This window comes from Phycomyces blakesleeanus, assembly GCF_001638985.1.
Source record: "Phycomyces blakesleeanus NRRL 1555(-) unplaced genomic scaffold PHYBLscaffold_35, whole genome shotgun sequence".
NCBI classification, from domain to species: Eukaryota; Fungi; Mucoromycota; class Mucoromycetes; order Mucorales; family Phycomycetaceae; genus Phycomyces; species Phycomyces blakesleeanus.
Genome location: NW_017265165.1, coordinates 183,703 through 197,585, shown reverse-complemented (window position 1 = coordinate 197,585; position 13,883 = coordinate 183,703). Strand labels below are relative to the sequence as shown.

At 38.5% G+C, this 13,883-nt stretch overlaps 4 protein-coding genes across 4 annotated transcripts; 2 read left to right on the top strand and 2 right to left on the bottom strand.

Moving 5' to 3' along the window:
* Positions 1–3,400: 3,400 nt before the first annotated feature.
* Positions 3,401–5,367, top strand: PHYBLDRAFT_156664 (hypothetical protein; the record flags this gene model as incomplete). Its single annotated transcript, XM_018433507.1, has 8 exons — positions 3,401–3,431; positions 3,512–3,700; positions 3,777–3,863; positions 3,933–3,980; positions 4,045–4,162; positions 4,214–4,528; positions 4,626–5,191; positions 5,252–5,367. The coding sequence occupies 8 exons, from the start codon at positions 3,401–3,403 to the stop codon at positions 5,365–5,367; spliced, it is 1,470 nt and encodes a 489-aa protein (XP_018284579.1).
* A 193-nt stretch (positions 5,368–5,560) lies between these two features.
* Positions 5,561–9,422, top strand: PHYBLDRAFT_178419 (hypothetical protein). Its single transcript, XM_018437987.1, has 3 exons — positions 5,561–5,635; positions 7,212–9,199; positions 9,254–9,422. Exons 1-3 carry the CDS (start codon positions 5,566–5,568, stop codon positions 9,305–9,307), a joined length of 2,112 nt encoding a protein of 703 aa, XP_018284578.1. The 5' UTR covers positions 5,561–5,565; the 3' UTR covers positions 9,308–9,422.
* Positions 9,423–9,441: 19 nt separating this feature from the next.
* Positions 9,442–10,818, bottom strand: PHYBLDRAFT_78792 (hypothetical protein; the record flags this gene model as incomplete). Its single annotated transcript, XM_018443389.1, has 6 exons — positions 9,442–9,846; positions 9,911–10,042; positions 10,101–10,403; positions 10,462–10,541; positions 10,609–10,616; positions 10,688–10,818. 6 exons carry the CDS (start codon positions 10,816–10,818, stop codon positions 9,526–9,528), a joined length of 975 nt encoding a protein of 324 aa, XP_018284577.1. The 3' UTR covers positions 9,442–9,525.
* A 1,746-nt stretch (positions 10,819–12,564) lies between these two features.
* PHYBLDRAFT_152337 (hypothetical protein) lies at positions 12,565–13,521 on the bottom strand (the record flags this gene model as incomplete). The annotated part of the gene is made up of 3 exons (XM_018432891.1): positions 12,565–12,789; positions 12,865–12,908; positions 12,978–13,521. 3 exons carry the CDS (start codon positions 13,519–13,521, stop codon positions 12,565–12,567), a joined length of 813 nt encoding a protein of 270 aa, XP_018284576.1.
* Positions 13,522–13,883: the final 362 nt, after the last annotated feature.

Genomic DNA, 13,883 nt, shown 5'->3' with positions numbered 1-13,883 from the left:
CGAATTTATACTTCCTCTAAACTTTCGCGCTCCTTCTGCCAGTATTGCACTTTTGTTTCCCTGTAGTAGTGCAACTTGCCCGACTTCACTTCTTCCACTGCATCGAGCTTGTACCTCACTTCTTCCAGCTTCTCTCCCATCCAACTTGCAATTGCCGCCAACTGTGGTCTAACACTTCCCATTAACTTCAATATGGATGAACGTGCCACCCTTTGTTGACTCTTCTCTGAACCTGAAAACAATTCTGGTTTCTGACGCATTTTCTCTGGAGACTGATGACCGTCTTGTCCGCAAGGTTTGTGGTACATTTTCTCGGGCACGTAATCGTATCGGTCATTTCTTCCAACAGATTGATTCTGGCAGGATGGTCCTCTGTCCTTGGTTTATCTCTTGCCTTGAACATCGACCTTCTACTGACACCCCTTCCCCCGATCTTTCCTCACTTCTTTCTTTGGTACGGTTGGACAACACTAGTTTGGGTAAAGCTAGCACCGGATCTCTTCGACGCCATCTTCGCCCGCAAGTGCCCTCATCTCTAAATTCGTCTGTCCAATGGCGTAAATTCTGGTCTGTCTCTATCCCCCACCACTGTCGCACAGTCTGGTGGAAAATGCTTTGGGATAGAACGCCAACCCGAAAACGTCTCAATCTATTTATACCTCGACGCTTCCCCAGCTCATCTTGCATCTTTTGTCAAGATGCTACTGAAGATCAGTATCACTTTTTCTTTGGCTGTTCTATCAAACGGCAGGTGTGGAACGTCATTCTCTCTCGCTTTTGCCCGGCCTGGAACCTTGCTGAAATCTGCCTTCTCCTTACCAGAGGCAGCTTCCCACCACGTTCCTCTCATCAAGGCCTTTGGATTATCCTTTCCGCTGTCACTGCTAAAGCGATTTGGAGTGCTCATTGGAAATTTGTTTTTGATGACCAACCCTTTCTGTCAGGTGTTGTGGCACAAAAAGCGTCCACTGTAATAGAAAAACACATCGGTACACTAGCTTAAGTATTTCCTGTCTAATTTCCTCTCCTGTTTCATTCCGTTTTTTTCTTATATTTTCGTATTTCCTCCCCCTTGTCTCTCTATCTCTTATCTGTTCAATTAAGTCCACTTTGATGGCATTTTAAAAGTTGCACGCAGAGCGTGACAGCAGATCAATAAAATACTAAAAAAAAATATGGTTGTAAGACACACTTTTATGGTACATTATGCTCTTACTCACTTTTTATTTTATAAGAAAGGTAACAAAATATCTGGGATTGAAGAGTATAATATGGTTTTGGCTGTGCATTGGATAATTTTGAAAAGGCAACCGTGAAATTCAATAAGCTTGTAAAGAGTTTATTATGAGTATTTTAATGTACTTATAGTGGGTTCCTATTCTCTTGTAAAAAATAAATAAATAAAAGGGTGGTTTATTTAGTATGAACAACCGAAAACAAAGACTAAATGAGATAAAAGAGAATTGAAGAATAAGTTTAAACTATACCGTATTATTCCGCTTATAGCTTAACCAAGACATCAGTTATAATTGATGCTGAGTTGTAATTATTGCTTTATACTCAAAGAGATGTCTATAGCATGGATAAGTTTAATAGAAGTGTATAGCTACTATCTTACCATATAGAATATATATATATATATATATATATATATATATATATCGTTGCCAGTGTGGTGTTTTCTATGGTCTACAGAAAAAGGTGTAGCTTTATGTGCTAAATTGAAATAGTCCTAGTTTTAATCACATTAATTGGGTTTCTTATGTCATGACTTGTGTAAGATCCAATTAACTGGTACTGATATTATTGCCAAGCAGTGTTGCTTTAGATACCATATGCTGTCAGCTCACTTGTCTAATTCTTTCTTTTTGTTTGTTTGTTTTTCCTATGTGGTTCTTACTGAGTATAGATGAGATATTATAAATTAATACGCTTGGAGAGTACGCCCTTTCCGACAATTGGAATTCTTGGTGGTCTATTTCAATATTGCCATTCATCTAATCTATACAAATAAAGACAGAAAAAGACGCGGAAGATCTAGAAAGCCGGGAAACAGATTCCAAGGACTGTATAGATCCTATAATTTAATATGCTTAGCCCTATATTTATATGTGTGCACATCATGTACGATGCTTGGTAACCAGAGGCGCGGCTATCATGATGATTGTCATGTCAAACTTTGTAATCATTCAGAAGGAGTAAAATTGGGTATCTTAATTGGATTGATCTTGATAAGATCTTTTGTATTAAAACTTTCTTATAATTCTTTTGGGATTCTATTTGTTACTGATAATAAGGATCCGATCTTCTCGATCTGATATCCTTTTGACAATAGTATTTCTCCTTTAACAATATGCCTTTTATCCTTTTTGTCTCCGGTGGAGATTACTCAGTAGAGCCCAATACCCACTGGGTTTAAATATACTAAAAAACACTTTCCAAAATAAGTAACCGTTACTCTGATGCTTTAGTCATGTAGTTTATAAGGCAAACCAAATAACCGAACCACGTCAAGAGTCTATAGCCAAAAAACCATTTGAATTAAATTTTGATAGTAGCTCTTCTAAAACTATATGCAAACACTTTGATTTATCTATCTATGATACAATATATCGTTTGGTATAAAATCATGATGACTTTTTTTATAAATATATATATATAGATGATCTCTCCGATATTCCTAATGTGTTCATGCTCTGAGAATGGATAAACGAGGGCCAATCTCATCGAAAATCAAAAAGATTGAATACCTAATATATATATATATATATGTATTCAATAACAAGATAGATTTAGCCATCATCTCTTAAAAAAGCAAATTATATCCAAAGTAGCTCACTACTGTATCCGTCCACCACTTTCCCACGTTCAGTTGGTGGGGTAAGTATTATATAAATATACATATGCATATGCATACACAAACATAAATACATATACATGTACGCTTGCACACGCGCGGGTGTGTGCGTGTGTGCGTGTGTATAGAAGTTAATATAGGGTTTGTGAGTGCTGGTGCGTCAGTTAGCCGCAGGATATGCACCATTTATAGGATGAAACCAGAAAGACAGGAACAAGAAGAATATTATATATATATAAAGATCATTTTAATCTTGATTCTGAGCCAGAATAATAATTAGAATTATAATAAATCAATTAATACCAAGGTTGTTATAAAAGGAGGGTTTATGGATCTAAAATTCCACTCTTTCTAGTACTCTTCCTTTACTCTTTTGCTCATTATTTGTGCATAATGTCCATTTTTCTCAAGCGCTTCGGTGTAGCTAGGTAAACTCATCCTAGCCTGTAGATGTTTACCAAGCAAATAGCATACTGATATATACGTGTCTATAGTATCTCTGCTCGTAAATTAGCAGGTGCTGCCACAATCAGCCGCGTTACAATGCCAGCCATGCTTCGTTACATGACAACAGGTAAATACTCTTTTATAAGAAGAACAGCTCATCGGGAATATACCGATGGATATTCTGCTAACACGAATATCTCTATTAAGCTGCCACTCAAACCGCCTCCAATCCTGATGAGCCCACCTTCTTAAAATCAGTCGAGCTATATTATGATCGTGCTGCGAAACTTAGTGGTGTTCCAGGAGGAACCTTGAGCCATCTTCGTGCTGTGGATGCTCTTCTGCGTGTCACATTTCCTATTGAGCTGGAAGATGGAAAATACGAAGTGATAGAAGGTAAGCAAGACACTGTGATTTGAAAAGTGTCCAAAACCCAGATTTTATATATCTGTATACTGATCTTTTGGTACAGCATATCGTGCTCAGCACTCGCGTCATAGATTGCCCGTCAAGGGAGGTATTCGTTATTCTGAGGAGGTAGACCTTCAGGAGGTTGAAGGTAAGAAAATGATCGTGATGATAAAATTTTGACTCATTATATATATATATATATAACCTATTTTTAAAGCTTTGGCCTCTTTGATGACTTATAAGTGTGCCGTTGTGGATGTGCCTTGTAAGTTACTTTAATAAAACCGTGAGAATGTGAAGCACATTTCCTAATATGTTTGTTTGCGTAGTCGGTGGCGCAAAAGGTGGCATTAAGATTGACCCCAAGAAGTATACCGTTGAGCAGCTTGAAAGAATCACCCGTCGTTATACGATGGAGCTTTGCCAAAAGAAGTTTATAGGTCCTGGGTATGTTAATACACATCCTTAATTACGCATTCTGACTGGTCTTTGCTTTAGTATTGATGTTCCTGCCCCTGACGTTGGTACTGGTCCCCGTGAGATGTCATGGATAATGGACACCTACAGACAGTTTAACGTGGACGATGTGAATGCAGCTGGCTGTGTTACCGGAAAGCCACTTTCCCAGGGTGGTGTGAGAGGTCGTACTGAGGCCACTGGTTTGGGAGTATATTATGGTCTTCGCGAGTTCCTGAGTTATCCCCAAGTACAAAAACGTACTGGTCTTAGTGGAAAGGTCAAAGATGTTAGTGTGATTGTCCAAGGTTTCGGAAATGTTGGATATTACGCTGCAAAATTCTTTGAGAACAATGGGTAAGCATATATACGCCGTATTATGGGGGAGTGTATGCGCGCGTGTATAAAATACGAGTGCTTGTGGACTATTTATCTAATACAGCCACTGTTGCAGTGCAAAAATCGTCGGTATTGGAGAGAGAGATTGTTCAATCTACGATCCTAATGGTCTCAATGTCGAGGAGCTCCAGAAGCACTACAAAGCCCATAGTAGTTTCCGCAACTTCTCTGCAACGTCCAAGATCCTTGAAGAACCCACCGAGATTCTTGAGCAGGAGTGTGATATTTTGATTCCTGCCGCTCTTGAGCGTCAGATCGGTCTTCGAAATGCTGACAAAATTAAGGCCAAGATTATCGGTGAGGGTGCCAATGGACCTGTTACTCCTGCTGCCCATGAATACCTTGAGAAGCGTGGTATTGTTGTCGTGCCTGATCTTTTGTTAAATGCTGGCGGTGTTACAGTTTCGTACTTTGAGTGGTTGAAGAACCTTTCCCACGTTCGATTTGGACGAATGAATAAGAAGTTTGATGAGAGCAGTCGTAGAAAACTTTTAGATCTTGTAGAGACCAATGCTGGTAGAGAACTAACAGAGTTAGAACGAAAGACTATTGTCCATGGTGCAGAAGAAGCTGACTTGATTTACTCTGGACTTGAAGATACAATGATTCAAGCTTGTCAAGGTAAGACAATATAACCTTCATTTTAGAAGTTCTGTAAATATTAAGTATACTTTTCAATAGAAACCAAGCAGACAGCAGAGCTGAAAAACGTAGACTATAGAACGGCTGCTTATATCAATGCTATCCAGAAGATTGCCGTTGTCTACAAGGACTCTGGAATGCTCTTCATGAAATAGATATTTTTCCTAAACCACTTATTTTCTTTTATCCTTCATCCTCTGTTCACCTTTTGTTAATAAATACGCGTTTGCTATCACGCCACTTCATATTCACACTCTGACGTCAACTTATTGCTGCGGGGAATCAATTAACATTGACATCCTGGATATGTTTTCTTTGTATATGTTTTAATTTATCCACCCTCCCCACTCATCATGTTGCGTTCTCTTGCCATCCCCGCCCGCGCTATTGCCTCGCGCTCTGTAATGGTCCGCAATGTTGTGGGTAAGACCAAAATATAAAGAGGATCGTTGCCAATCTTACTCATTAACTTGCAGTCGCCAAGCGTTTTTACTCCGGCCATGAAGATGAGACCTTTGAGGCTTACACCGAACGTTATGTCAAGTTCTTCGATGGTGTTGAGGACGTTTTTGAGCTCCAGCGTGGATTGAACAATGCATTTGCCTACGATCTTGTTCCCGCACCTTCTGTCATCGAGTCTGCTCTCAAGGCATCCCGTCGCGTGAACGACTATGCAACCGCCGTCCGCGTGTTTGAGGGCTTGAAGGAAAAGGTAGAGACTGAGAAGCAGTACGAGGAGTACCTTGCAGAGCTTGCTCCTATTAGACAGGAGTTGGGTGTTCTCACCAAGGAAGAGTTGGGCTTTTAAGGCCAACCAGAGGTAGTTGCTGCCACCTTTATAAACATCCCAATATTATACAATTTACTCTGAGCGGAAAACCAATCAGTCTTAATGAACCAAATTTTTTTTCCTTGCAAAAGCAAAAGCTTGAGATGTATGACTTTTATCATGGTGATGTGTAACTCTCAAACATGTGTATATAGTTATGCTAGAGTACTAGTATATTATTATTTTCTTGAAGCAACAAGTAAATCAGCTTTGCTTCAGGTGGTGATGATAATTAACAAACCGAAAAAAAAGTACCAAATTACAGGTACAAATTATTCAAAGCATTTTACAAATCAATCATTGCGCCAATGATTGGCTATGCATAACATTTACAAATAAATAACATGCCATTCCAAAACTCCATTGTGCACATGCCTATATTACTGGTAGATTGTTCTTATTAAGTTTAACAGGCACCCTGCAAGTTACTATATTTCTTTACTAGTTGTTTTGTACAGTTAATATGCTTACTGCTATGTGAGGAATATATCAACATCTTACAAATATCTGGTAAAAATACAACAAATTAAACACATATACATTGGTTAATACTTTGTAGCTGGGATTTTATGCAAGTCTTTGTAAAGAGGTGATGTTATTGTTCATACACACACAGGTGTAATACCAGATAATTCGTTTTTTTTTTAAAAAAAAAATATGAGTTGTTTTTTTTCAAATAGACTTGCCAGCAATTGATCAATTAAGGTACCTCGCATCACACATATACCCACCAGACCACCCAGATATCTATACCTTCTAAAGAGGTTTATATGGCCTTGGAATAATTCATATCAAAGAATTTTTCTTTTTATACCATAATCTTTATTACCCTTTTTGCTGAGACACAATTCTTTCCATCAAGAATTATGGCTCAAGTCGGAACCATCCAATTTTGAGTCAAGACTCACAGCGGAGTTTGGTGACGTATACTTTCTTCCTAAATAAGTCGTCGTTTATCTAGAGAGGTACACTGTCTTTCTTCCCTCATTACGATGCTTTCTAGACTTGGCTTAACAAGTGCACGGGCTGCGATTCAGCGACACACTATCCGTAATGCGGGCCAGCGTGTTTTCAGAAACGAACACGCCTTATTAACTCGACGCAAATATACTTCCGAAAAAGACAAGAAGCCAAAAACCGAAGATGGATTGCCTTTCAATATCCCAAAAGGGTTTGAGGATTTCTTTGGAAAGAAACCAGGAGGAAATAACAAGCGGCCAACTGAAGACCCGAAGAAACCTAACAAGGGAACAGGTGGTAGTGGTGGTAGCAAACCACCAGACTTTCAAATGAATACCCCCACAATAATGCTTACAGCAGCAGCAACCTACATGCTCTGGAAGGCTACCGCTCCGCCTGAAAATAGTCGTGAATTGACGTGGCAATCTTTCCGTTCACAGCTCATGGATAAAGGCATGGTCGACCGCCTGGATGTATTGAACCGTAGCCGTGTCCGTGTTCATCTCCGACCAGATGCTGGCTCTCTTGGCGTCTCGCCTAATACCGTGTTCTACTTTAGCATTGGTTCCGTAGACAGCTTTGAACACAACCTAGAAGAAGCCCAGAATCAACTCGGAATTCCAAGTGATGAACGTATTCCCGTTGCTTATCGTGATGAGGTCAGCCTGCTTAATACGCTACTCCATTTTGCACCCACCCTCTTGATTATCGGTGTCCTGTTCTATATGACCAAACGCGGCCCGGGTGGCGCACAAGGAGGTATATTTGGTGTCGGAAAGAGTAAAGCCAAGATGTTCAACCAAGAGACGGATGTTAAGATCAGTTTCAAGGATGTGGCTGGTGCGGACGAGGCCAAGGAAGAGATTATGGAATTTGTCAAGTTCTTGAAAAATCCTGCAATGTACGAACGACTTGGTGCAACCATTCCCAAAGGTGCAATCCTTTCTGGTCCTCCTGGTACTGGTAAGACCTTGCTGGCCAAGGCAACTGCGGGTGAGGCCGGTGTTCCTTTCTTCAGCGTTTCCGGTTCTGAGTTTGTTGAGATGTTTGTCGGTGTCGGCCCTTCGCGTGTTAGAGACCTGTTCGCGACTGCTAAGAAGAATGCCCCTTGCATCATATTTGTTGATGAGATTGATGCTATCGGAAAGGCACGTGGTAAAGGTGGGCAAATGGGAGGTAATGATGAGCGCGAGAGCACTCTTAACCAGCTACTGGTCGAGATGGATGGTTTCGACTCGAATGAGCATGTTGTGGTGTTGGCAGGCACCAATCGTCCAGACGTGCTCGATCCTGCTTTGATGCGACCTGGCCGTTTTGATCGTCACATTTCTATTGATCGTCCGGATATTTCTGGTCGTGCCCAAATCTTTAGAGTTCACCTTAAGCCAATCAAGACAAGTGAAGATGTAGAGAAGCTTTCCAAGAAATTAGCCGCCTTGACACCAGGTTTTGCAGGTGCTGATATTCACAATGTCTGTAATGAGGCCGCTCTTATTGCTGCTCGTTACCACAAGGATGAAGTGACTACATCTGATTTCGAACAAGCGATCGAACGTGTTATTGCCGGTTTAGAAAAGAAGTCGCGTGTGTTGTCGCCTGAAGAGAAGAAGACTGTGGCTTACCATGAAGCAGGTCATGCAGTGGCTGGATGGTACCTACAGTACGCAGATCCTCTCTTGAAGGTATCAATTATTCCTAGAGGTACAGCTGCATTAGGATATGCACAATACTTGCCCAAAGATCAGTATCTTTTCTCGACAAAGCAGCTTGCAGATCGTATGTGCATGACACTTGGTGGGCGTGTATCTGAGCAGATTTTCTTTGATACCATTACAACTGGAGCCAGTGACGATCTTCAAAAGGTTACCAAGATTGCATACGCTCAGGTGACAGCTTATGGCATGAACTCAAAGGTCGGACCATTGTCATTCCATGATCCATCGCAAGAACAGCAATTCCAGAAGCCTTATTCAGAACAGACCGGAGCATTAATAGACGAAGAAGCACGAAAGATTGTCTCGGCTGCATATGAGCGCACAGTTGAATTGCTGTCAGGAAAGAAAGATGAGGTCGAGAAAGTAGCCAATTTATTGCTTGAAAAAGAAGTACTTACACGAGAAGATATGGAGAACCTACTTGGAAAACGTCCCTTTAAAGAAGTAAACTCTGTATATGATGAATACGTTCGCCCAAAGAGGGTAAGTCTTTTGCAATACATAAGCATATATACTTGAAACTAATTTGATATATAGATTGAAGCCCCTCCACCTTTCCCTGAAGAAAAGGGAGAAAATGACGTGAATTAATAATAGCAAAACAAAACAAACCCTTTCAAACCCTCCCCACTCCCTCCTCCATCACCTCTATCAACTCTCTGTAATTTAAGTAAATAAAAGAATGAAAATATACTGTTTCCTATAGAAAAAAAACACGCAGATTTATAGTTTCAGTGTACTTTATTCATGAATTCACAATATAACCGAGAAAAGGATGAAAGGAAAGTATCGACATTTATGCGTGATAATTAGATTTTGGAAGGTACAATATTTAAGCTCTTTAGCCAATGAGCAAGAATACGGTTGCACTCTTCTGGTTTCTCCCAAAGGATCCAATGGCCAGCGTCTTTAACAAGATGTGTTTCTAAATTAGGAACATAGTTTTTCATGTTTGCAGCCATTGAAGGAGGTAAGGCGACATCACGCTCTGCGAGTACCATCAAGGACGGCTTTGTGATAATGGGATCTAATCCCTCGGATTCATCCCAATTTCTTAAGACTTGCTTGTACCAGTTCAAACCTCCACGTGAGCCGTGCTTTTTAACCATTTCAACATAATGATCCAACACCTATTGCAGGGTCTAGATTTGTATCAAAATGTTTTTTTTAATCTTATTATAAACCCTGGCTCACCTTCTGAGGAACCAAATCACTCTTTTTCACGGCTGGACGGCCTTCGACCAATTTTCCTGTTTTAAGGTCTAATAATTTCCGGCCTGATTGCTCATTAACGGTTCTAAACAAAGCGGTAAAGAATTCTCGAGGCTATCAAAGCAAAAGAAAATGTTAACCAGGTTTTGTGTTTTTATTTTATTTTACTTACGTAAGCGTTAATCTCTTGTTCGGCTTCGGGTGTGCAAAGATAGAGCTGGTATTTGAAATTGGGCAAGTTTTGGACGACTTGCTCAAGAGTCAGTCTGACGGGAGGTCTAGGACCGTAAGGAGTACAGAAACTTGCGATTGCCTTTACGCGCTCGGGATAGAACTGAGAGAAACGCCACACAACGAACCCTCCCCAGTCATGGCCAATTGTAGTGACGGTGGGGATCTCCAAGTGATCCAAGAGACCAACAATATCTTTGCATGCTGTTTTGAATCCGTACAGAGAAGGATCGGCTGGTGATTCCTAAAGACGGGTGTGCTATACGTTTAGTACGTATTCAAGGTAGAATAGAATGTATTACCGTTTCACCGAAGCCCCGAAGAGTAGGAACTACTACACGGTAGCCAAGATTTACAAGGAATCCAATCTGCTCTCTCCATCCTACACAGCGTCAATAAATAGGCATAAAATGTAGACTGTTTAATGTAATAAAATTTAATGTATTTACCAAGCCAGCTAAACAATTCAAGATTCATTAGCCATTAATTCATTATAAGTATTGTTATAATTTAATTAGCATATCTTACAGATCAGGCCAACCATGGATGAGAAGCAATACTTCCTTGGAAGAAGGGTTTTCATCAACATAATGCATTCTGATACCATTGGTATTGCAGAACTGGTTATTGCAGGTAGAAGGGTCGTACTTGTCTAACATATTAAGGAAAAGGAATAGCTGAAAAAGAAATCCAAAAACAGGATACTTTTTATATCTTTTTTTTTATATATATGTATATAAAACGAGAGCGGACAAAGGGTTATGCGTACTCTTTCTCAAACAGCGATAGTCACGTCATACAGGAGCACAGGTCTGTGTTCAAAGACATGACAGGTTTACCAGTGATTTCTGAAAACCATCACTTTGTCGTATATTTTAATTTGGATTTGATACTTTACTAGTTTGGTTATATTAGGGGGTTTTCACTGATTGCAATATTATATTTTATTTTTCCTGACATGCAAAAGCAATAATGATTGGCTAGTATAAATCTTACAGAAGATAAAGATATTATTAAGACATAGCTTGATTTTGTAAAGGTTTTTTTTTTCAACTTGCTTTTATGCCACATTGTTCGTATTTAAAACATTGCTATTAATGATTTATCTATAATATGAAATATCCGTGCTTTTACTTTTATACAGGATGTGCACAAAAAATTAGAAAGGGAGACTTAATGATAATTTTTAGTGCTGATTTCTTATTGGCTATTTATTAAATGTAAGGAAAATAAAATATAAATGCTATAGTTGATGAACCCCTATTATACTTGATTAAAATACATCCAGGATATCTTTCGTATTCTGAACGTAGATAGCTAAGGAAGTATTCATTAGACACCCCGTATTAAGTGCACATTATTATTAAGAGACTAGATCCTTAATAATATTTTAATGATTGCATTAATTTTGTACATATATTTACGACAAATGTTCTACTGTAGTACGAAGGAAAAAGTTAAATATGTTTGCACATAAATGTATATGAACTTGCAACGTACTCTGATCAGACAGTTAATTCTGCTTTATAATATTTAATTTGGCTTTGAGATAAAAATAGTTGATGCACCAACCTCAATAATTTGTTGAATCACATACACACTTTCCATATATTGTTTGGATTAAATGCCCGCTCTAATACCCAATCTTGCACATCAAGGTCTACTCTTCTTTATCCTGCTAGTAATTTCTAAACTGGGATACATTATCCAATACTTGCTTATGAATGCAAACAGTCTTTGACAATAATAGAAATCCACGCAAGCACTTAAAAATATGATTCAGTAATCGCTTATTTATATATGGTGTTAAGAACATTAGCAAGTATTGCGCAAAATATACTTAAGAATTATCTTTGAAAATACTTTTCAAACTACCTACATAATACACTCCGATTTTTCATAATCCAAGTACCATTTCCAATCTTCTAATACTCATTAATTACTTGCATAATATTGTCCAACCTCTTCTCTCTTGGCCACTTTCAAAGCAGAGACAGAGATTCTGTTCACGTACAGTTAATTTTATGATTTATTATGAACCACGTTGATTTAAAACAAGAGTAAGATTTTATGTATTTAAAGGAGAAGAAATAGTCTAATAAGGGCCGTAAATTTAATTACATTATATCTAAATCTCTGGTAATATAGTTTGAAGACAAAGACAACAAGATATCTTACACCCTTATACTTGCCTAAAAATTTAATATTGTACCTATAAGCAATTATATATATATATACACGACAGATGAATATTTTAATATATTCGAGAAATCCACATTTTAACTATTGAGAAATAATAGTATTTTACTATAATATCTACTTGTATACAAAAGACGAACGACAATAATTAAAGAAGTATCTTCTTTACGTCGTTTATTTTTTTTTAACCATAAGAGTTCAATAGCTTATCCAAAGAGGGATTTCCAGAGACTCTTTCCCTCTTGTGGAATTGAAGCAATCTTTTCTTTCAAAGATTTCTTTTCTTCGCGCACTTCATCCACTGTTCCATCTGGGTGTGTTATACGTTTGGTAATTACCGTGTGTCCATTTTGTCTAGTGGTTGTCTGAACCTCCTCTGATCCGTCTGGCAGATGTATGACACGTGTGGAAGAATACGAATACGAATAATTCTATATACACAAATATTGTTGCTTTGTAATTAAATATCATGATGCCACTTTTGTATTAAGTAACTTAATATTTACCGACGAGGGCTCTGGCTCTGTCATATCGGACGATCTTGTGGCTCCTAAATACATATAAATGTCAAGTTGATGAGTGTATGCATTATTTGATTTCAGAACCAATTGACGCTTACCAAGTTCATCTCTATCGTTTGATCTGCTGTAAATAGAAGAAAAGTCAACTTGCCGAGAATCTCTCTCATCAGAACCATGGACATTTGGAAAGAACAATTGGAAAAGGCTCGGTGGATTTAGTTCTGGAATATTGTCTTGTTGCTGTCCTTGAAAAATAGTAGCATTTCTGTCCTCTCGGTGGCCTTCCAACATATGCTGTAGTAAACCTACCAAACTAGGTATTTCTGGTTGTGGATGTAGATCTCTAGTAGCCAATTCTCGAGATTTATTATCGTCTTTTGAATAAGTCTCATTCTCGTCATTTCTAGTTTCCGAACCACCATTTTCTTTGTTCATGCGAGACTTGCGAGCTAGTTTTTTAAAATCTTCTCCTCCATTAACTTCGCCTATCATTGCTTCATTTGGCAATTCATTTTGTTGAACGTTTGGTACAAGGCCCTTGAAAAGCATAGATAGTGTTCCGTTGAGAACATTCTCAAATACGCCTTCGAGAATATCTAATTCATTCTCTGGATCATTAGGATTGTTAGGTGAATGTGGCATTGGCAAAGGTTAAAAAGAAAATATCTATGTCGGAGAGTTAATAACTTGGAGCGTGAAAAGACGTTGAATGCCAGAAAGGTGTCTTTTGCCATACTTTTGTGTAGAAAGCAATAAAAAAAACAAAGCCTTGAGAGTATGTATATAAAAGATCTTGAGTTAATGGGACTTTACAAAGTATTATACATAAGATGTACCCACTATATATGTGTGTATAGCATATTTTGCACAATATGAATCTATAGGCGGTTTCATCCGATTGACGTCAAAATGAATATAATGCATTGGTAATATTCTATCCAATGAAAAATTTTGAGTTTATACGCTTTGAGAACCCATCAATTCTTGCTTGACACTTGTAATCA